Genomic DNA, 20,417 nt, shown 5'->3' with positions numbered 1-20,417 from the left:
AAGATTTTTAAAAAAGTAAAGAATTTTTAAAGTAGTTTTTATTTTTAAAGAAGAGGAAAGAATAATTTTAAAAATCTGAATTCGTCATTAATAATAAAAATCACCGAATTAAATATTCAATATAAAGTTTTCAATGTAAACGTGGCAATGCCACATATTTCCGGGCGTCCACCATTGAGAATTTTTTTTCGTTAAAAATTTTGGCGTCGAAAATTTTGTGTGGGAAATGGACTTGAAAACATTGTGAATTTCTTGCCGGAACTAGTGTTTTTGCATCGATCTTCAACTCAAGGATTATTAAACGCGTTATTGGATAATTGCAGGCCACCACCATGGATACTGTTAAGGCTTTTAATGCGGAGGTAAACGCTCGAATCTTTCAACTTGTGACTAGGGGGATGTATTTTTCAAAATATTATCAAAATTTTACAGCTCTCGTCGCTCTACGACATGAAACCACCTATATCCAAGGCAAAAATGACTGCAATCACAAAAGGCGCCATCAAAGCAGTCAAGTTTTACAAACATGTTGTTCAGTCTGTCGAAAAATTTTTGCAAAAAGTCAGTAATTTTGGCCACCAGTTGTCAAACACGCTTTTAGTTGACATAATGACATTAAACTTTTTTCTTGATTTCAGTGTCGACCTGAATACAAAATCCCTGGATTATATGTGATTGACTCTATAGTTCGACAATCTAGGCATCAATTCGGAGCAGATAAAGATGTGTTTGCTCCTCGGTTCTCAAAAAACGTAACATACACCTTCTACTTCATTTATCAGTGCACTGGCGAAGAAAAGGTAACCAACTTATTTAACAACTTGACATCATTTGATCTAAATAACATTGTACTGCTACACAGAGTAAAGTCATCAGGGTGCTCAACTTGTGGCAGAAAAATGCAGTGTTCCCTCCTGAAGTCATCCAGCCACTATTTGATATGGCTGATTCCAGTCATCCAAAGTTCAAGGAAGTAGCGCAATATGTAAACTCAAAAGGGGCCTCCAGTTCAGGGATATCTGCAGGCAAAAGCAATTCTCAGGACAATACTACTAATCTTAATGGCAACAATGAGGCAGCAGTTAGTTTTGAAGAAACATCCAATGATGGAAATCAGGTGCAGGTAACTTACCGTCAGTTGTGCCCAAAGATGCACATTGTTAATAAAGATTGTCCTTTGCAGAGTCAGTCTTTGGTAATGGGAAATCTTCCCAACCTGAGTAGCACAGAAATGAGTCTAGCTACCAGGCTGCAGCACCTGCAACATCTATTTGGACAAGAACCTCCCAATAACTCGAGCAATCCATTAGCGGCTCAGCCTTTAACGCCAGCCAAAGTCCCTGCGAATGCCAACGATACGGGGCAAATTCGATTCAACAAGAAGCTCTTGGACTTTGACTACGATGAAGAAGACGAAGAGCCGGACAAAACCGCTAGGGAAACTGGCCAACAGCAAGCCAAACCACAACCGCCTCCGCCACAACAACCAGTTCAACCTGCTCTTACATCAAATTCCACTTCCGAATCACTTGGAACGTAAGTGCTTACAAACCTATTGGATAAAACAAAACTAAAATGCTAAACCTTGTTTTCCAATCGATTTGCAGTTTGCTGACTAATCCCGACATTCTGCGACATCTTCAAAGCCTCCAGCAACAAATTGCACAGCCAGCGGTCCAGTCGGCTTCAATCAGCACGAATCACCACCACCATCACCAGCAGCAGCAACAACACCACCACCATCAACAACAACAGCAACACGAAGAGCAACCGATTTGGGAGCCGGCCAACAACCACGGCCAATACGGTCAAATTGATTTTACTCAACCGCCACCCGGATTCATGCCGATGGGAGCCGCCGGTTTGAGTCAACCTCCAGTGGGCTTCCCTCATCACCATCCTCCGCATCCGCCGAACGCCGCAGCTCAGTTCCAACAGCACCATCAACCTCCGACCATCAGGGAGGACTTGTTTCAACCAGGCAACGGTGAAGTCATTGAAATCGATCCTCCACGATCAAAGTAAGAATTACATTTCATTTAACTATACTGGCGAGTTACCAATTTTTAAACCAACTCAGAGAACGAGAGAGACGGAGAAGTCGATCGGGATCACGTGGTAGACGAGCCCGAAGTGGTGGCCGTCACGGGGGTAGAAGGTCGAGCCGATCGCGATCGAGATCTCGTGATCGGGGTGGTGTACGAAGACGTTCCAGGAGTCGTTCCAGGAGTCGCAACACTCGTGCTAGGCCTCGATCTCGGTCTCGAGACCAAGAGAGGGAAAAGGAACGTCTGGAACGTGAAAAGGAACGCGACAGGAAGCGGCGAGGTCTGCCACCTACAAAGAAAGAGGCGCTGAGCGTTTGCAGCACCACCCTGTGGGTGGGTCACCTCAGCAAACTGGTCCAACAAGAGGAGCTGTCGGATACGTTCGGCCAGTACGGCGAGATTTTGTCGATTGACCTGATCCCACCACGAGGATGCGCTTTCGTTTGCATGCACCGACGACAGGACGCTTACCGGGCACTGACTAAATTGGCTGGACACAAATTGCAAGGCAAAGCCATCACGGTAATTGATTGACTGGCATTTTTCTTAGTTTAATTTTCTAGATTTGACAAGGTTTTAATATTTTTTAAATTAAAAACAGCTGGCGTGGGCACCGGGCAAAGGAGTCAAGGCTAAAGAGTGGAAAGACTTTTGGGAGGTGGACCAGGGAGTGTCTTACGTTCCATGGCAAAGATTGAGCCAAATGACGGACTTGGAAGCTCTGGAAGAAGGTGGATCCTTTGATGAAGAAACACTTCCTCCTTGGTTGCGTCATCATTTAAATCAGGTAATTCAACAGAATTCAATTCCGGAATTTTATTCTTAACATCTCTGTTTGTATTTAAAGGACGATAAGATTGGGCAGCAAAGGATTCCAATGGCTCCTACTGGCTTCATTCCCATTCCGGAAGCGGGTCCTCCTACTCCCGAAATGAATGAACCATCCAGCGGAGGTGGACAGGCTATGTCGACTGCCTCGGGTCCATCTTCACTGAATACTGCCACAACGACACTGCCGGCCAATCTGCCCACTTATGCAGCCATGGCTCCTCATTCACTTGGACTCTTACCAGTGCCCCTGGGAATGCCACCTGGACTCAGACTGCCTCCGCCCGGTACTGCCGCCCATCTTCTCATGAGTCAAGCGGCCGGTGCTGGCACCAACGCCGCAATGGCCACTCATCTGCTCGGGCAATCGATTTTGGCCGGACTCGGGGCAGCTGCCGCAGCTCAAGGATTAGGGCCTTCCATGGGTCAGCCGGCTGGTCCTTCCGGCTTCTTCAACGTTTTCAATCCGCATTTACCCGGCCATCCGCATCAGCAGCAACAGCAGCCGCCTCCGCAAATTCCATCTCACGACGATGCGGACGACATGGAACTGGAGGAAGCCGACGATGACGTCCACCAGCAGCAGCAGCATCACAAAGAAATGGATGGCCGCAACAGAAGTGGTGGAGGCTGGAACGAGCAGATGGATGATCGCTCTGATATGTTGCAGCTCCGCCAGCCGCTGCAGCATCGAACGCCCGACAAGAGCAATAACGGCCCTGGATTGCTGGATCGATTGAGAAGTCTGGCTAATCACGAGGCTGGATCGCTCGACCACCATCACCACCACCACAACAATAATGGCTCGGAATTGGCGGAACGAGGCGGCGGTGGACCGTTGCATCTTCGCACCGACATGGCCGGCCCAGGATCTTCCGTACCGGACCAGTACGGCCTCTCTCCCAACTTGGCTTCTTCCCTTCGTGGCGTTCCGCTCACTGCAGCCGCAGCTGAAATGGGAATTCGTCTCCTCAGAGGCGGCCCACCGGATGCGTTTGGAACACCCGGCAGAGGAATTGGCGGTGACGATCCTTTCATGCCCAGACAGCCGCACCTCGGTAAGAAAAACAAAATGATTTGGTTATAGTTTTATACCAACAAGTTTTGATTAAGATTCCTATTTCCCCACTACAGGTGGATCTTCTTTCGGTCCAGTTCCGGACAATTTCGGCCCGATGAGAGGCAGACACTTTGGTCATGACAGTCGAGGAGGTCGAGGGGGCGGAGGAGGAGGAGGAGGATTTCGAGGGGATATGGTGGAACCCGCTTGGGATGAAGAGCCTTTACCACCTCCGAGGTGGAGGCAGCAAGAGGATTGGTCCGATCGTGAGCCACCACCACCTTCCCGCTGGGATCGCGATCGTGATCGTGATCGAGATCATTCTGGCAGTCGGGGAGGTCGGGGAGGTGCTGATTGGTCGAGTCCCAGGAGACCTCCGCTTCCTCCTCTGCCACCGCGCAGTAACGATCGGGGATCTTCCAACCGGGATCGCTACGGAGGCGGAAGTCGTGGCGGAGGGGATCGCGGCAGCGATCGGAGGCGAAGTGGCGACAGGGATCGCGATCCTCCGCCACCGCGAGATCGAGAACGTCGGACCAGCGAGCGTCGCAGCAGTGGGCGGTGGAGTGATCGCAAGAGTCCCGATCCAGCAGCACCAGTACCTTCCAGTAGCAGCAGCTCGACTGTTCCAGTTCCTCCGCCGGTTCCGGCGCCGCCGCCACCACCAGTGGAAAACAATGACACTGTGCCAATCCCTGGTGATGCACAAGATCCGCCAGCTCCAACGCACGACGCCGATCCCTCGGCGTCGTCAGTTTGCGAGTCCCAGAGTGCCGATCCTTCCGTTGTTGACAATGCTACTCCTGCTACCTCCGTGTCTCGTTCTCCTCCCGCTGCTCCGCCAGCCTCTTCTCCGACACCTCCGCCGCCGACGTTGGCCTCCTCCGATGCGGATTTGACGGCGCCCGGAACAGAGGAAGAAGAACCGCCTTCAGCTGATTGAAACAAGACAAAAAGAAAAGAAGAACGCTGGGATTGTTATTATTAATTAAGAAAACAAAAAAGGAAAAAACCACAATTTGTTTGTCCAAAGCTGTGGGTTTTTTTCTTCTCAATTTTGCTTAACAAAATTTTTCAAAGTGATTGACTTGATCAACTCCCCATCAATGATGTACATAGTTGAAATTTAAAACGGGCTTTCCCTTAACCTCATTGAATCATCAACTCAAAACATGCGTTTGTGGTGATTTTGTCCGACCTATTCCCGTCGGACCGTGGTACACATAATCGTGTGGAAACAAAAAATCATGAACTTTTCTTTTTGTTTCTGAATAAATTATCTCCTGCCCGCACGTGGAGAGAGAGAGATTGGAATGTGCATGGGGGGTTCAGTCGTATCTTCCCCCATCCGTTCGGCTCTTTGCAATGATGGTTATATGACCCTACGATGAATTAAGCTATAAATTTCTCGTTCGAATTCGATCCACATTTTGATGATTCGCCAACTTTTTTTTCGTGAAATTTTTTAAACATTTTTTTTGTCCCAAACCCCACCTCACCCTGTTTCGTCTACAGCGATCCTGTGTGCAACGTGACACTTTCTGTGTACAACCACTCGGATAGTGTATGTGTGTTTTCATAATATAAATGCCAAATTCACAAGCAACGAGTTTTTTGTCCTTTACTTACTTTGTATGCGTGCCAAGTCTTTTTAATTGAATGATGTCACGTTTTAAAATAGTTTCCCGCCAAGCGCGAGACATCTAGCGGTCGATTATCCAACGCCACGCTTTATTTCAAAGGCTGGGAGGTCCGTTCGTTTCCACACCCCTTGATGGGAGAAAAACATGGCGAGATCACTGATCATCGTCAAGGACGTCAACACACAACATTTACTCGACAAAAGTGTCTTCAGCTAGGTGCTACATTTCTACCGTCTAGCCAACTAGAATTACACGTGAGTCTATTTCTCGTCAAGTAACTTGATCCCAATTGTTCTACTCATTTAGTCGTTGTGTAAGAGTCAGCAGAGTTCAATAAGGGCTGCAAGTATAAAGTTAAACATTTTTATTGATGGTTTAATCGAATTATAATGTTGCAGTGTCATTCATCTTACTGGAATTAGTTTTCTGAATGGTTTGCTCTAGCCTTAATACAGGAGTTGCCTGACTCATTTGCATATCAGTTTCCGAGAGATGTTCCAGTTGGTTAGCCAAGTAAACTATACGCTTGGTCATGTTCTCCCCTTAGAAAAATGAAGCCAGTTACGTAATTTCATACACTTAAAAATACTGCATTAAGGGTTAAATGCATTTTCATGAATGCCTCGAAAAAAAAGTGCCCAATTTTCAAGTGATGCGTAACAATGTGTGGATGTGTAAATGCTGGGCATCTGTTTATATACTTGATCTGTTTTGTACACTGTCTATTTCTGACCTTTATTTAGGTCGTAGATAACGCTGCCACCAGGCCATTGGCCACCAGGCATTAACCGTCACTTACGATTTCACCTGATCCAGGTAAGGAACCTTCAAGGACGATTGGAAAAGAAAAACAAATCTTTTCAAAAGAAAAGTTTTGTGGTGGCTGTTATTATTTTTATTTCCCCCCTTCTGACCGTTAACTAAATTCTCTCGCCGCTAGATGGTAGTCGTAGAATGCCTAATTTATTCAAATGAGACGACACACCTGTATCTAACTGGCGGATTTTTGTGTTTCGCATATTTCTCACGCAGGTTTCTTCCTCCCACCCACACACGACAGAGAGAAATGATATGAGTCCGTTGGCCAACAACAGTCGGTTGCTAGTGATTTTGGGAGACGCCGTCAAGGAGGTGAGAGTTAGCCGTTTTGTTTATTTCTCTATTTGTACTTGTGAATCATTTCCGTCTTATCTAGTTTGGTAAATTTGATAGCTCGGATAAACGAGGGGGGTGTAATTTCTCTTTCTAATAACTGGAGCGGAGACCCCGTTATTGTTGTTGTCGTTGCTGTTGTGTGTGTGTGTGTATTAGGTTCAGCTGTGTATTTCATGTCCCGGTGGCTGCAAACGCTACGAAAGTAACGTTGCGGCTCGTCTCATTCACGCTCTCGATCACGCGCTTCTCGATGGCTTGCGCAATCCGAAGCACGGCTATTGGCCCGTCTTTTCGGCCATTCTTCCTCCTTCTGCTCTTTCTTTCGTTAACCAACTTTCTTCCGTCACTAACAGTATCGGCAAAGGTAAAAATAACCCACTCCCGAATCAAACCACTTTTTTTGTTTTTCCTATTCTTTCACGCTCACTTTTTCACGCTTTTTACATTGAAAATTTCGTTGGTTATTGAAATTTCTCGACTTGTGTGGTTGTTGTTGTTCATCAGGGAGAGCTTGGCTTTTGCTTTCACTGAACGAGGCCGTCCTCGAGGCTTTCCTCGCCACTTTGGAAGATAGGCCGTCGCTCTTGTCCGACTATTACCTGCCCGACGCTCTGCTTAGAGATCCGACATCTTTGCAGGTGTTGATCACCCTGGTTTCCGGCTTGGAACATGTTGGCTTTGATTTCCTGCTAGTAAGAAAACCGTTTTATACCTTGCGGCTTTGATTTACACCCATTGGCTTATTTACTTTGGCTTTGTGTAGGATAGCGCATTTCTCAACGCCAATCAACCGCAATCGAATGGCGGCCCATTTGTGATTGATTACGAACGATGCGAGTCTCCTTTGGAACGATTTGAAATCTCGACGGAATCCCGACAGGAGGCGGAGGACGGAATTGTTGGTGGAGACTCGACGAATAAGATGGACGTTTCAATTTCAGGAGAGACGACAGCCATGCCGGCGCCCGTGATGAAGAGTCCACTAGTCAAACGACGCAGCTCCAATCGGAGCCAACACGTCCGCTCGTCGACGCACAAGAGGGTGTCGTTCCATCAGGAGCTGATGCAGCGACCCTACGACCCTACGCAGCTCCAGCACGCAACTAGCCAGAATTATCTCAACATTAGCAGCTACGTGGACGATAGGACGAATCTGATGAATCTGCGTCGCTATCACAGCGAATTGGCCATCGACCAGGCCGGCGGCTCCAGCAGCCTGGCCAAGTATCCAACGATTGCCGAGAGGGGTGTTCCTGAAGGCCAAGAAGATCCCGAAGGTCCCAAAGAACGACCACCACCGGAGCAGTTCCTGCAGAAGGCTGTCCTCCGGCGGAAATTGTTGATGGTCGACCAACCCAAAACTCCTCCTTTCCCTGCAACGAAAGATAAACGCCACTATTTGGACTGGGCCAAACAGAAATGGGAGGATTTGAATCTCTTTCCTTTCCTGCCACATTTGAGTCGAACGAATCTTTCGTCCAATCTCCCGGAAAACGAACCGCTGGAGGTTGACGTTCCACAAACTGAAGAATCTCTTCAAACTCTTCTTGTTCCCATCGAAATGAATCCCAACGAACGTTACAAGGTATTGCACCGGTGACTTAATATTTTTATCGATTTGAACGAGTTTGATTTGATCGTTGCAGAGTTTCAAATGTTTCACGAATTTTTATTCGGGAAGTCCTCGCTCAAGTCAACTCGTCATCAGCCAGACGATGGTCTACATCGTGTCCAGCATCAGCACTAGCCCCGATAACAGCCCGTCTGTCGTGTGGAAAAGCCAATTGATTGATTTGATAGACGTCAAGGTATAATTAAAATATCACTGATACATTCATCGCCAAATTAATTAATGATGATACCTTTTTTTTTTAAGGTAAACTGGAATTATTCCGTCTTGGTTTTGTGTTCAACATCGATGGGAGATGCCGGTCACTATTTTCTGGATTTCGCCGATCCAGCAGATTTGCAAACGGCCGCCAGGTGCGAAAATGAACTTTAATTATCAGTTTACTCTTAACTTACTCTGTGGCCAACAGTTTAATAGACGTCAACCTTCGAAGGATCCGCAAGGATTTCCAGTGTGTCTACGTGGAATCGCTGTCACAGTGCCAAAGTTATTGGCAATCGCGGGTTCTCCGGTGGATCGATCAAGACGATCTTTCAGCTGTAACTTTACAATTTTACTCGAGTATTAAATGAGGTTATTTAATTTGATTTAAAACTTCAACAGGGCACCAAGTGCACGATAGATATCGAGTACATCGGGCTGTTGTACTTTGAAGAATCGTTCGTGTTGCAGAACCATCAGGCGTCTCCCACTTCCGGTGCGGGACCAAACAAAAGTGGCCATTTAATGTTCCGTTGGTCCAACAGCAGATCCTGGCACGCCGGTTATTTCATCATCAAGTAAATTCACTAAAAATTATCTTTTAATAATTGTCTAATTTGAATTTTGGCGGGCTTACATCAGAGGTGGAGTGTTGTACCAGTTTAGTCATCAATCCGACCGTGTCCCAGTGATGAAAATGTCTCTCAGCGAAGAGGAATGCAAAGGATACGGCCGGAATTTCCATTCTCGTCGACCGCACACTATCGAGCTTCAATTCCGTGAGGAAAAGTCTTTACTCTTGGCCGCCGCTTCTGAAACGGAAGCCACTGAATGGCTGACGTCCCTGTCGCAGTCGTCGTTCGTCTGGGACAACATGATGGACACTGTCGCCTCGCCTTCCTCAGTCCAGCAGCACAGGAGTCCCATCGCTTGCGGCGTCCTCGTCACTCGCCAGCAAATCTTTTTATTTCAATCCGCCCAAATGGATCAACTGCCCGTCGCTTCGGCTCCGCTCGATTTGATTTCCGTCATCATGATCAGCCTGACGGACACGTTTTGCTTGATTGTAAGTTGAACGTACTGCTTTTTTCTATAGCGTTGGAAACCTTTGAACCTGTCCGTACTTATTTAGGAGCTTGATTATCGAGAAGCCAGCGAAGGAGCCGGTGATTGGATCCTTTATTTTCAGTCTGAAAATAGTTTCCAAGAATTTTTGCGAGCCACCAAACGACCCCGCGAGATTCTTTCGGCCGCCTCGTCGTCGACTTTACGCAATAAAAGTTTGTTGTTGAGGGCCATTTAATTCATCATCGTTTGAGCTGTTTAAATCGAATATCGTCTACCTCTTTTGCGAAAATGTATTTCTTTCCTTTTTTACATAATAATTGTTTCATTTCTTTCTCTCTGTCACGCACGCAATTCCCATAGAATCTAATCGCCAATTACTATTTTGAAGCTGATGTCTTTATTGTACAAAAATATTCGCCTTTTTCTCTAGGTTTGTTTACTATTCGTTGGCTTTTTTTAAAGCCCGTTTCCTTTAATGGCTACACGCGATGTTTTTTCCTTTGAAAACTGTTGCTGATTGCCGCTTTATATTCACAGTTGCCTCGTCACTCATAAAAGAAAATCTTCCTGTTTCAAATCAAGTGGTTTGTTTACCTTTCTTTTATTTTTTAAAAGTTTTCTTTTAATTATTTTAGGTTGGCTACTGTTTTTGATCGTAGGTGTAGGTTTAGTGCTATCCGTTTCAGGCGATAGTTATTTAAATTGTAATAGTGCGTAATAATGTCAAGTTTCTCTTAGGTGGAACTTTTAACTAAAAGGTTAATTCATTAGATTATGTGATTTTAATAACGTCTTACATTTGGCCAGTGCAGGACGATTTCTGAAGACGAATCCGGATCCTTCCGGAATTACCGAAGGTTTTCGGTGGATTTTCCCTTTGCCATCAGGGATGGGTGTTATCACGTTAGTTTTGCAAGCAAACACTAACGTGTCCTACCTCCAAGTCTCGGGACGGAGCACAAGTTACCGTATATTTCAATTGCTTGAGCCAAACCAACATATAGCGTGCAGACTGTGATTACTTGAGATTATCCTCCTGAACCTCCAAGGAATCTACAGACCCCTGACTCTTGGCACTATTAATATGCAGATTTGAGCCTTTTAAACAGGTGGGAACGGGATTAATTCAACGCCTATGCTATATAGCCTCTATTTGTTTTTGGCTGGCTAGACCACAGGAGGAAAGGCATCCAGGGGAATCCTTCTGTAAATTTAAGTAGTTAATTTTCGCCACAACGTTCATTGTTCAATTGTTTTATTTAATTTTGATTGGATTTAATTATTAATGAAGTGGATGGAATACCGGATTATCGTCCGATAGAGATTGATACCCTGGCGGCAGATGTTGGCAACGTCGGGGATTGGGCGTGTCTATTCTAATCTACTGGACCTTTTTTTTGTCGGGTAAATCACACGAAGAAAAACATCCGGGTAATCTTTTAAAAAATCTTTTAATTTTTTTTTCCACAATGTTCATTATTTATTTAATTGTTTAATATTAATTATGATTAAATTTAATTGTAAAAGTCAAACAAAAATCCTTCCGAAATAACCGCATGCCAAATGTCTAATTAGATGTCACAAGTCAAAATCCTGGCGACAAATTAAAACAAATGACAACGGGGCAGAGTGGGTGAGTCGGATAGGAGGCGTGCGAGTCGGGCCGTGTCTTAACCATCAGAGCACATTGAGGCCCGAGTTCGACTCCCCAAAGGAACATGGGTAGTTCACCATTAAACCGTCAGGTGGCGCCCCAGTACTGATGTGGTTGCAACGGAGATTAGAGTCGGATACGGGCTCTGTGGGGCAGCCAAGACGACACTGCACGGTTCATGGGTAATACGGACGGTATTAAGCACCAAGTAACACCATTGCATTCGTGGACGACGCCTCACGGGGTGTATCCCCCTCAAGGATCGTAGATCTTGTATCTGATAGCGGTCTGGGGTACACCTTCGTGGGGAGCACCCCCCTTCTCTAATCTCACGTACATCCTGATTTTTATTTAAATTTTTTAAATTTAATTTTTAATACCCGACCCACCAGAAATACGGCAACAATCAGAGCAAAGCTAATTTGAATTTTTAATTTAATCTAATGCCCTTTTATATAATTAAATTTCGACACATTTAGTTTTCCATCATTGAGCGCGTCTATAAAAGGGTGTTGGTAATCTCTCTTATTTTTTTTCATGTGATCTAATAAGGAGTGAACGCTGGGTAACATTTTCTAACTGTTACCTTTTTTTTCTTTATTTTTCCTTGTGCGACTACAACTATACAGAAATGGGAAATGGGGCGAGCAGATTCAGAAAGTTTAGCTGATTGGCTGCGAGGGTCACCTGCTCGTCTGGGTCGAACCATATTACCTTTCACACACAACGTTTGCAATATGACAGGTTCTTTCCCCCTTTGAATTGTTTATTTCGAGAGTGATCCAAATCATTTAAACTTAAACATCTGATTATGTACACATTTCAACTCTCTCGCTTGCCAAAAGTTGACATTGGCCGACAATATCATTTTATGATTTGCCTATTTCAAAAAGGATAATTTTAGATTTAAATAATCAAATAACGTGATGGAATGCATTCTTACATTGGCTCCTGGAATAGATTTTCCAATCTTTTATTTTTATTACAGATGAAGTGTTAATTGGTCGCGCCTCCGGGGGAGTTTTCACGCACCAGTTTGAACAACACAATAAAACACTCGACAAGATTGAGGTGCAGCAGTTGCTACCTGTGGTTCACGTCCAGTTTCACTTCAAAGTTGCGGTAGACGGCGATCATGGCCAGGCAGTCGTAGAAGCACAGGAGGGCCGAAGCCCACAGGAAAAGCGATTGAAACAAAGCCTCTGGACGATTGACAGCCACCGATCCGTGCTGATTCTGGACTCCGCTGCTGAGGATGACGGCCATGGAAAGCGTCAAGAAAACCAGCCCTCCCAAGCGCAAACTCATTTGATTGTTGTCTGTCTTGGACGGGAATAAAACAACCAGAGCCTGCATGGGTCCAGCCAAGTTGTCCAGCTGACTGCTGACTGCTGTGCTGCACACACGTCAAAATGTCTCGACTGACTCTGCCGTTGTGATAAGTTGGAGCGCAACTTTTTGTATACATGGACAGGAGGCGAGCGTTCCAGCCAACCAAAAGGAGACGGGAATCCCTTCACGTGCCTTTTGCCCTGCTTCTGGCCCACACGAACGAAAAAAACAGGTCTTATCCTCCTTATGTGGCTGGGTGGGGCAAGGTCTTGTGACTTTATAAGGTCCACTAAAAAGGTACATAATATTGGGACAATGATAGATTGGTGGATTCATTTTTTTTCTTTCAATTATTGCCTTAATATTCTTCCAGCAGGTTTTTTCGGTGGTTGGACTGGCCGAAAAATGATAAATGTCTGATTATTATTAGGTTATGCAGATGGAGTGCATTTCTCTGCTCTGTTGCTGCGCTTTCATTTCTGGGATTGTTTTATTGTGGTAGGCACGTTTGCCCCATTACCCCCACACGCCTCAGGTAACAAACTCGTTTTCATTGTCTGAATAATTTTGTCTTTTGTTATTTTTCTTTCCTTTTTTAAAAAGAATTGCGGTAAAGTTTAAATGGCCCTTGGGGCAGACGATGCGAAAATTGTTGGAGCAAATCCTTTTTCGGTGGGGAATAATTCCAATCAAGTCGCGGTCGTTATTTTTTTTAATTCCTCATTTGCTGCAGTCGCCGTTGGCTGTTGGGAAGATTTAATGAAGTATATGGCGAATGTGAAAGAAGTGAATTATCTACAACTTTCACTTTTTTATTCTTTTAGGAGGAAACCCTACTGCTTCCGGCTAAAGTTCGACGTGCTGCTCTGCGGCTATGACATTGTTGTTATGATGCTGGTGGTCGTCGTCCTTGCAAGATGAAGTTGTTGTTCACGATCTCTCTTTTGGTAACATCAGTTTTCATTTGTTGCCAAGGCACCGAATGGCTCCATTCTCTCCCAGTGTTGGATGTTGTTGCTGTTCTTATTCTTCGTGCACAGCAAATTTCAATCCCAGTCGAAATGTGTTTGTTTTATCCGCCATAGGCTCCTATAACGGGCGTATGTGTAGCCTTGGCCAGATTTTTTATTCTTTCAAAAGAGTTGAACCATCAGCGCATCACCGACGCTCTTATTTTGCAACTGAAATGTCAGGTTTTCTTTTAAAGTCTTTGCGTGTCTTTGGTTTCCTGCGCAACCGTCGCCTTTTCGATGCATCAACTTTTTGTTTGTCTTTCTCGACGTGTGTCAAGTGCGGAGGAGCGGTATACTCCCATATCTCGAGTTGACTGGGAACGTCCTTGCGTTGACTTTCAAACGTTGTATAACTTGGATATACCTGGAAGAAGTACGGCGCTTTAAAACCGTTTGGAATTAATTGTTCCGAAATGCTGGAGACTAAAAAAACCTGTTGTGGGGTTGTTTTATTTTTCAGAGTTCTCTTGACAACAGCGCGCAACTTTAGTACATGCTCAAACCAGTCAAGGATCGAAAAAGGAAGTTTCTGATTTACGATCAGTTAAAAGGTCGATTACTAAATCGTTGGCAAGAGTTTGACGGTTTGGGTTGTTAACGACGTTGCACGTTCCAATAACTGTTTATTGGCATTTATGAATATCGCCGTTATAGTAATCAACCGCCTATACGACTCGTACCGTATATGTACATTTGAAGATGTTTGGAACAAGTTTTCAGGTTGACTTTAAGATCGCCAATCCGCTCTGTTGATCATAAATTTAAATCCAAGTTTTTCTTTGTGCGTCAAAATTATGTGAACTTCACACAGCAACGAACTCTCTTCTCCTTACCTGTTGTATTTCTAAGACATGGGTTCCTTACTTCCTTTTATGAGTTTTATCCCAGATACAGCGTAATTTATATGATAGAAAAGGTGTTGGTTTTAAGGTACCGACACTTATATAAGTCGTATGGGAAAAATTGGTGTATTCGTTGTTTGTGTATTGTAAGTATCACCACTTATGTCTGTTCGTAGCTCTTTATACTTACGTTTAGTTTTTCAAATTAAGTGCATAAGTAGTTAATACCTTCGCTCTTTAACTATAGATAGAAACAGTAATTATTTTTCTCTTATAATTCTTTTTAAAAGAAAAGTTTTGGGATTTTATTCTTCAGATTATTGGTTTGAAAAGAGTCACCTGTATAGCCTACCTCAAATTCTACAACAGACTGCGTTCCAGCGAAGGTACAACAAGGTAGACAAGATACGCCTAATATTGCCAGACACTATTATACCTTCGTCGTATCACGTTACCTGGATTAAACGTAAAATGAGGTAATGAATGAGGTGTGCGGATTGGATTTGATTTTAGTCCGTAGTAGTGTAGGCTCACAGCGCAAGATGGCGTGGTTGCCTAGTTACCACTTTATTTCAGACGACGCCATTTTCGTTATTCATTAATTTGCACGTGTTTCGGAAAAATTATTCAATATTCATAGTCCACATGCCAGAGCTTATCTCAGTTTGATTTGCCAAGGCCAAGGCAATATTGCTAAATTTAAATTTTACTTATGAAAAGACATCCACCATTTCCTGCCTCAACTGATACTTTCCTTGCTTCAATATCGTTAACTCAAATCAGTTGTCGATGTCGAAGTGCCTAGCTAGGTGATTATTGTAACTCGCTTTCATTATGAAAGTCAGTGATAAAAGTATTCACATTTCTGTTTCTCTTTTGCAGATGGTATGAAATGCACAACCAGTTAAATGGAATTGAAAAGACTTGTGTTGCAAGAACTGGGTTCACCTTAAGAATTAGTAAAAAAAAATAAACACCTGGATAACTTGTTTCATGGCGCAGGAAAATGGCTTGAGATCATGCTATAACATTTGTAATTCCTTTGAACACTTTCTCTATCGTCACTTTACTTCTGTCATCATTCTTAATACTAGAAGCCTTAAATAGTTCCTTGAAGAACTTAATCTCAAAGTTTTACCCCTACTCTAGTAGGCGGGTGCCTAATGGTTCAAGAAATTTTGAATGAGGATGTTAGTCTCATTAGTCTTTCAACTGCACATACCACTTTACATTTCCTTTGATTGTGACGAAATAATTGAATTTAACTTTTTAATTTCAGGTTGTGAACGAGTCAAGAGAATTCGGGAATTTTTGCCGCCACACCTAATCATCCTTGTGCCCTCCGTTACATCACATCGGTATCCTCAGCAGTGGTGGACGCACCAACGCGTCCGTCAAAACCCACCCAGCCGACACTTCCCTGCAAGCCAACAACAACGTGAATCCCGAGCAAAATCGACAAAGCGGAGACTATAAAATCGGTGAGTCTTGGATCTCGGCCGACTGGAGAGCAAACAATTACTAATAAAGTTGTTATTGTTTGATCGTCAATTAGATGAATGATTATTTGTCATCGACAGGAAATCTCGGAGACGGAAGGGATGTCTCCGTCCCTGTTTGCCGATTGTGAAAAAGTTGGATTTACATTTAAGTCCAGTGCGAATGGATGATCCTCCGAGGTGGACATAGCAGAAGCAAGTAAGTTGTTTGTTTTCCTTTTTTACCTGATAGACTCCTATGGTTTGCAATTATTAAAGTTAACTACTCAGCCACAAAAATAATTCGTTGTAAAAAAATTATGCGATAGTAATCGTAGTAAGTATGCGATCAATCATAGCGTTTTGAATGCAAATAGTCAAACAGGAAAGGTGTCAAATACTTCGTCGATTTATTGCGTTGCATCTTGTTCCAACCAAATGTTGTAGCTACAGCACCTACGTGTGTTAAATCGTCGGCGAACTGAAGCGCAGTGCTCCCAATTTTTTTATTTCGCATCCTTCAATTCTTCCTTGAATAACATTTTTCAATAACGTCAATTAGGAAGAGCTCCGTGTATTTACTGAATTGGGAAACCTATTTGTAGGTTGACTCGGTAGAACACTGGAATGGATCACTATTTCTATTTGTTTTGTTTTTAAATTCGATCGATTTGGCGGCAAGTTTAAATTTGTTTCAGTAGAGGGAGATGTTTCATAGTCACATTGATGAAAATGTATGGAAGACGAGGGGGAATTATGTCAACTGAAATGGAATAATAAATGTATTATAAAATACTAATCTTTGGTAGCTTATATTGCTGCCGAGTGCCCGGTCGTTTTTCCGTAAAAAGCCACGTAGATTAAGACGACCCCGAACCCAATGCCCGGTAATTAAGAAAAAGAGAAACCAATTCGAAGTCATTTGAAGGCAAGACTTAAAACTAAAATTAGTTCTTCTTGTACTCTTTCCCCTCTTCGTCGTGTAATTTTTGTTAACATTTTTCAGTCACGCGCCAGCCATTCGTGGCTTCTCTTGTGCCATTTGCTGCTGCTGTTGTGTCGTCGGTGAAAATCCTGGGTAGAATTTCAGGTTTAAGTCGTTGGTTGGCTTAGCATATTTTCACAAGCAATGTATAGCAGGTTTCTATAGAAGAAAAAACAACTGCGAGAGCTGCACACCTGTGGATTTTTTTCCTGTTCAACTACAAAGAGCAGCCGGTGAATCAGCATGGGGCTTATCTCGTCCGACCAGCAAAACAGAACGCAGATGCTCATTGCAGACCTGCTGTTGGGTGTAACTCTGTCGCTGTGGATTCCCTTGTCCGCCAATCGGAACCAGTGTTTTTTTGTTTTTTCGGCTACGTTTTGCGTTTGGGTTGCCATTTTCTATAAACGTGGCTCTCTGTTTCTAACGTCCCTCCTTTTTTCCAGTTTCAATCGATAGGAACACTGACGGCGGGCGTTTAAAAGACGACTCATTTCGTCGTTGGATTTATAAGCCTCCCAATCCTTCGTAGAAAATGAAGTTCTTTCCGATTGTTCTCATTTTGGCTGTCGTCTGCCTGGCTGTCGCCGCTGGGGTAAGTTGTTTGACATTTCTCGTTTTAGTTTCAATTTCTTACCTATTGCGCTCATTCCGATGTCCAAAACAGGAAGCCCGTGACGAAATGTGCAATTCCCAGAAGACGCCAACCAAGTTGATAGCGAGAAGAACCTGGCCCAGTCAAATTGCCACGACGACGGCCAAACCGACAACCGTAAACCCATCGACGACGACAGCACCAACTACTGCCACAACTACAACAACCATGGCAACAACAACTCCTTTGCCGATTCTTTTTAATTGCTCCGTTCATAATCCAGGTAAAATAATCTGATTGCCATACAAAATTTATGTTGAAATTACGACCGAATGAATTGAAATCTCTCTCTTTAATTCTCACGAATCTGCACGCCTCTACCAATCCGTTGCGGGAGCGAAGCGTGCGGAAACATGTGCACCAATTTGACGTCATCGGGAGGTGTTGTCCAATCTCCCAACTTCCCCGGCGACTACGGGAATAACGATATGAGATGCGAAGTCAGCATTACCGCACAAGCAGATTTGATGATCCAATTGAAATTCACAACCTTCAATGTGGAGACGGGCAATGCTTTTCTCTATGTAAGGAAAAGAAAATGAAACATTTCAGTGTTCGATGCAGTGATTCAAATTTCATTTGACTTTCTCAGGTTAGCGATGGTGTAACAATTCTATCGCATCCGACCGGAAACACAATTCCTGCCCTAGTCCCCGCAACAACAAAAAAATTGGTCATCCTCTTTACCTTCAATCGCAGTAATAAACCCAGCAGCGCAACCTACAATTGGCAGGCGACTTTTTCTGTGACGGTATTTCATTTGCATCAACAATTCCCGTGAAATTTTTCTTGTGTTGTAACGCTCTTATTTTCTTCTAACTTCGACAGAGCCAAGGGAGTTCTTGTTCCGTTTTCAATCCTGGTAACTTCCATTCTTCATTCGATGAAATTATTTAAAATCCAAATTTTAAAAAGGTCTAAGGAACGAAATTTTATTTTGTTTATTTGTCACGTGAATCTACGCGTCTGTGGATTTCATTTGCGGGACAAGCTTGTGGAAGTATGTGCACCAACGTGACGTCAGAGGGTACCGGTGTTGTCCAGTCTTCCAACTTCCCCGGTGACTACGGGAATGAGGACAGGCAATGCCAAGTCTCTATTGTCGTGCCAGCAGGAAAGAGAATCCAGTTGACATTCACTACCTTCAATTTGGAGGCTGGCTACAGTTCTATTAATGTAAGTAATGCATCGAATCATATCGATGGTATTTTATTAATTAAACTGAAAGCCCATTTTTACTGTTCTTTATATTTCTGTTTAAATTTATGATTTTATTTTACCACATTCGGTGGAATGACCACAAATCTTGTTTGACTTCTCAGGTTCTCGAAAGTGGCAAGATTTATATGTTCGGTGTAACCGGAAGTGCAATTCCTGCAGTAGTCGCAACATCAGCCAACATAGTTTATTTGCAGTTTGATAACCGTGCCAGTACTAAACCCAACACCGCAACATATAATTGGCAGGCAACTTACACTGCTGTGGCGGTATAGGATCTCACAGTATCATATAATTTAACATGATGAATTCAAACGACGTTTCCATTGTTTTTATTCTTGAACAGGTGTAGATGCAACAAGTACAACACCTCGAACGACCGATGAAATAAATCGCTTCACTTTTCTTTTTATGGAAGCAAATCTATTTAGTCGTGATTCAACGAATCTTTGAAGATACAACAAACTTCCAGCAGCATTTACAACAACAATCAGCATACCATTGACACTCCATGTGCCTTAACACATTTGGACACAGCGCCGTAATTTCAAATTATATTCAAATTCATCTCTTTATTTTATTATAATTATTCATTGGAAAAAATAAATAAATTGATTTAGTCCCAAACTGTTAGCACTTTAGGTACTCCATTAAACTACGTGAGGCGACGCAGTTCCGCTCGTCCGTCAAGTTGTGCTGACGGTCTAGTAACGAACAGTAAAATATTTCGAGATCCTTCCAAGGACCCGTTTTTTATCCCATATAAAATTATTTGAAAGAAACAGATTATAATTGTGTTAATCTTGTCGTTTAAGCTCCCCTTCTTTCCTTGCCGTTGTTGCGTCGTTAGACACTTGAGACACGTGTTGCTTTACGTTCGTGCAAGATCTGCTGCCCGAGTGGAGTTTTGGTAGTTGGAAAGTGTTTCGATTTTAATGGCGACTGGCGAGCAGCAATCTTTGTGTTCCCTGGCAGCCAAAAATGTGACAATTCGGGAGAAAACGATATATGTGCGATGAATGCTCTTTTTTTACTTAAATAATTTTTCCATTATTTGTTTTAGGTGGAATTTAAATGGAAGCGCGAAGTCAACGTGACAGAACAACTTGTCGAGAGGATTGGCAAGTGGTTGCTTTTTTCGCTTGGGTTCAACCGGTCCTCCACTTAAATCTTTATCGTGATGGACTGGCACACTGTACGCTGGCGGAAGAAAATTTGCTGCTGCAAATGACAGGATGTTCGTCCCTCTTGCATTCTCGGAGAAGTGCCTAACTGGACGGAGGACGATCCTGTAGGCGTTCAACAGTTCTACAGTGGCAACTGTACGTTCCATCCTGTGTCGGCGTGGAGTTGCGAAGGCTGTTGACTGGCGTCGAGCAGTTGGTTCCTCATTTAGTCACCGAGAGGTCAGTACTATTTGTATTTCCCCACATTTTATGGCAAAAAATTGAAATTTATTTATTGTATAAATTCACATTGAAATGTGGGAGCTATAATAAGAGTCATGCAAAATTAGGTTTAAATCTAATCATTTCTTTCCATCTTGGCGCTAAATTAATTAAATCAAACCGCTGACAACGAGGTCCCACGATTTGGATGAAGTCACC

The 20,417-nt window shown here is 43.6% G+C and overlaps 3 protein-coding genes and 1 long non-coding RNA gene across 8 annotated transcripts; 3 read left to right on the top strand and 1 right to left on the bottom strand.

Annotated features, from left to right (window-relative positions):
* Nucleotides 1-154: 154 nt before the first annotated feature.
* On the top strand, nt 155-5,542 carry LOC124208489 (SR-related and CTD-associated factor 4-like). Of its 2 annotated transcripts, none has more exons than XM_046606241.1 (10): nt 155-362; nt 433-561; nt 639-800; nt 863-1,117; nt 1,184-1,536; nt 1,608-2,021; nt 2,081-2,570; nt 2,650-2,835; nt 2,896-3,934; nt 4,011-5,542. In XM_046606241.1, exons 1-10 carry the CDS (start codon nt 333-335, stop codon nt 4,877-4,879), a joined length of 3,927 nt encoding a protein of 1,308 aa, XP_046462197.1. In that variant the 5' UTR covers nt 155-332; the 3' UTR covers nt 4,880-5,542. The 2 variants fall into 2 exon arrangements, with proteins under 2 accessions (XP_046462197.1, XP_046462196.1); XM_046606240.1 differs by having other exon boundaries at nt 863-1,123.
* Nucleotides 5,543-5,728: 186 nt separating this feature from the next.
* Nucleotides 5,729-10,210, top strand: LOC124210084 (pleckstrin homology domain-containing family M member 2-like). Of its 3 annotated transcripts, XM_046608392.1 has the most exons (13): nt 5,729-5,833; nt 6,323-6,395; nt 6,612-6,710; nt 6,891-7,098; nt 7,239-7,426; nt 7,498-8,319; nt 8,381-8,542; nt 8,611-8,717; nt 8,774-8,903; nt 8,968-9,143; nt 9,208-9,631; nt 9,698-9,845; nt 10,064-10,210. In XM_046608392.1, exons 3-13 carry the CDS (start codon nt 6,651-6,653, stop codon nt 10,135-10,137), a joined length of 2,499 nt encoding a protein of 832 aa, XP_046464348.1. In that variant the 5' UTR covers nt 5,729-5,833; nt 6,323-6,395; nt 6,612-6,650; the 3' UTR covers nt 10,138-10,210. The 3 variants fall into 3 exon arrangements, with proteins under 3 accessions (XP_046464348.1, XP_046464349.1, XP_046464350.1); XM_046608393.1 differs by lacking the exons at nt 6,891-7,098; nt 7,239-7,426; XM_046608394.1 differs by lacking the exons at nt 5,729-5,833; nt 6,323-6,395; nt 6,891-7,098 and having other exon boundaries at nt 7,503-8,319.
* A 374-nt stretch (nt 10,211-10,584) lies between these two features.
* LOC124210086 lies at nt 10,585-12,771 on the bottom strand. Of its 2 annotated transcripts, XR_006881165.1 has the most exons (3): nt 12,231-12,720; nt 10,937-12,167; nt 10,585-10,837 (listed from the first exon to the last, which is right to left on the bottom strand). It is a non-coding gene; the product is annotated as an uncharacterized LOC124210086 (long non-coding RNA). The 2 variants fall into 2 exon arrangements; XR_006881164.1 differs by lacking the exon at nt 10,585-10,837 and having other exon boundaries at nt 10,908-12,167; nt 12,231-12,771.
* LOC124210085 (blastula protease 10-like) lies at nt 12,678-20,328 on the top strand. Its single transcript, XM_046608396.1, has 13 exons — nt 12,678-13,154; nt 13,444-13,566; nt 14,332-14,333; nt 14,844-15,955; nt 16,030-16,172; nt 17,384-17,532; nt 17,605-17,815; nt 17,935-18,116; nt 18,185-18,343; nt 18,421-18,454; nt 18,584-18,768; nt 18,915-19,079; nt 19,157-20,328. Exons 6-13 carry the CDS (start codon nt 17,473-17,475, stop codon nt 19,160-19,162), a joined length of 1,002 nt encoding a protein of 333 aa, XP_046464352.1. The 5' UTR covers nt 12,678-13,154; nt 13,444-13,566; nt 14,332-14,333; nt 14,844-15,955; nt 16,030-16,172; nt 17,384-17,472; the 3' UTR covers nt 19,163-20,328.
* The last annotated feature ends 89 nt before the right edge of the window (nt 20,329-20,417 follow it).

This window comes from Daphnia pulex, chromosome 12 (assembly GCF_021134715.1).
Source record: "Daphnia pulex isolate KAP4 chromosome 12, ASM2113471v1".
NCBI lineage: Eukaryota > Metazoa > Arthropoda > Branchiopoda > Diplostraca > Daphniidae > Daphnia > Daphnia pulex.
This window is presented reverse-complemented; position numbering and strand designations above follow the sequence as displayed.

What these genes read in the sequence shown, in the direction of transcription:
- LOC124208489 (XM_046606240.1), top strand. Translation starts at nt 333, where the DNA reads ATGGATACTGTTAAGGCTTTTAATGCGGAG. An exon ending in ACTTCCGAATCACTTGGAAC is followed by an intron (nt 1,537 to 1,607) that starts GTAAGTGCTTAC and finishes ATCGATTTGCAG; the next exon opens with TTTGCTGACTAATCCCGACA. An exon ending in TGCGTCATCATTTAAATCAG is followed by an intron (nt 2,836 to 2,895) that starts GTAATTCAACAG and finishes TTGTATTTAAAG; the next exon opens with GACGATAAGATTGGGCAGCA.
- LOC124210084 (XM_046608392.1), top strand. Translation starts at nt 6,651, where the DNA reads ATGAGTCCGTTGGCCAACAACAGTCGGTTGCTAGTGATTTTGGGAGAC. An exon ending in GCCGGTTATTTCATCATCAA is followed by an intron (nt 9,144 to 9,207) that starts GTAAATTCACTA and finishes GGCTTACATCAG; the next exon opens with AGGTGGAGTGTTGTACCAGT. An exon ending in GTCGACTTTACGCAATAAAA is followed by an intron (nt 9,846 to 10,063) that starts GTTTGTTGTTGA and finishes CTTTTTCTCTAG; the next exon opens with GTTTGTTTACTATTCGTTGG.
- LOC124210085 (XM_046608396.1), top strand. Translation starts at nt 17,473, where the DNA reads ATGAAGTTCTTTCCGATTGTTCTCATTTTGGCTGTCGTCTGCCTGGCT. An exon ending in TTGCTCCGTTCATAATCCAG is followed by an intron (nt 17,816 to 17,934) that starts GTAAAATAATCT and finishes GCGGGAGCGAAG; the next exon opens with CGTGCGGAAACATGTGCACC. An exon ending in CTGGCTACAGTTCTATTAAT is followed by an intron (nt 18,769 to 18,914) that starts GTAAGTAATGCA and finishes TTGACTTCTCAG; the next exon opens with GTTCTCGAAAGTGGCAAGAT.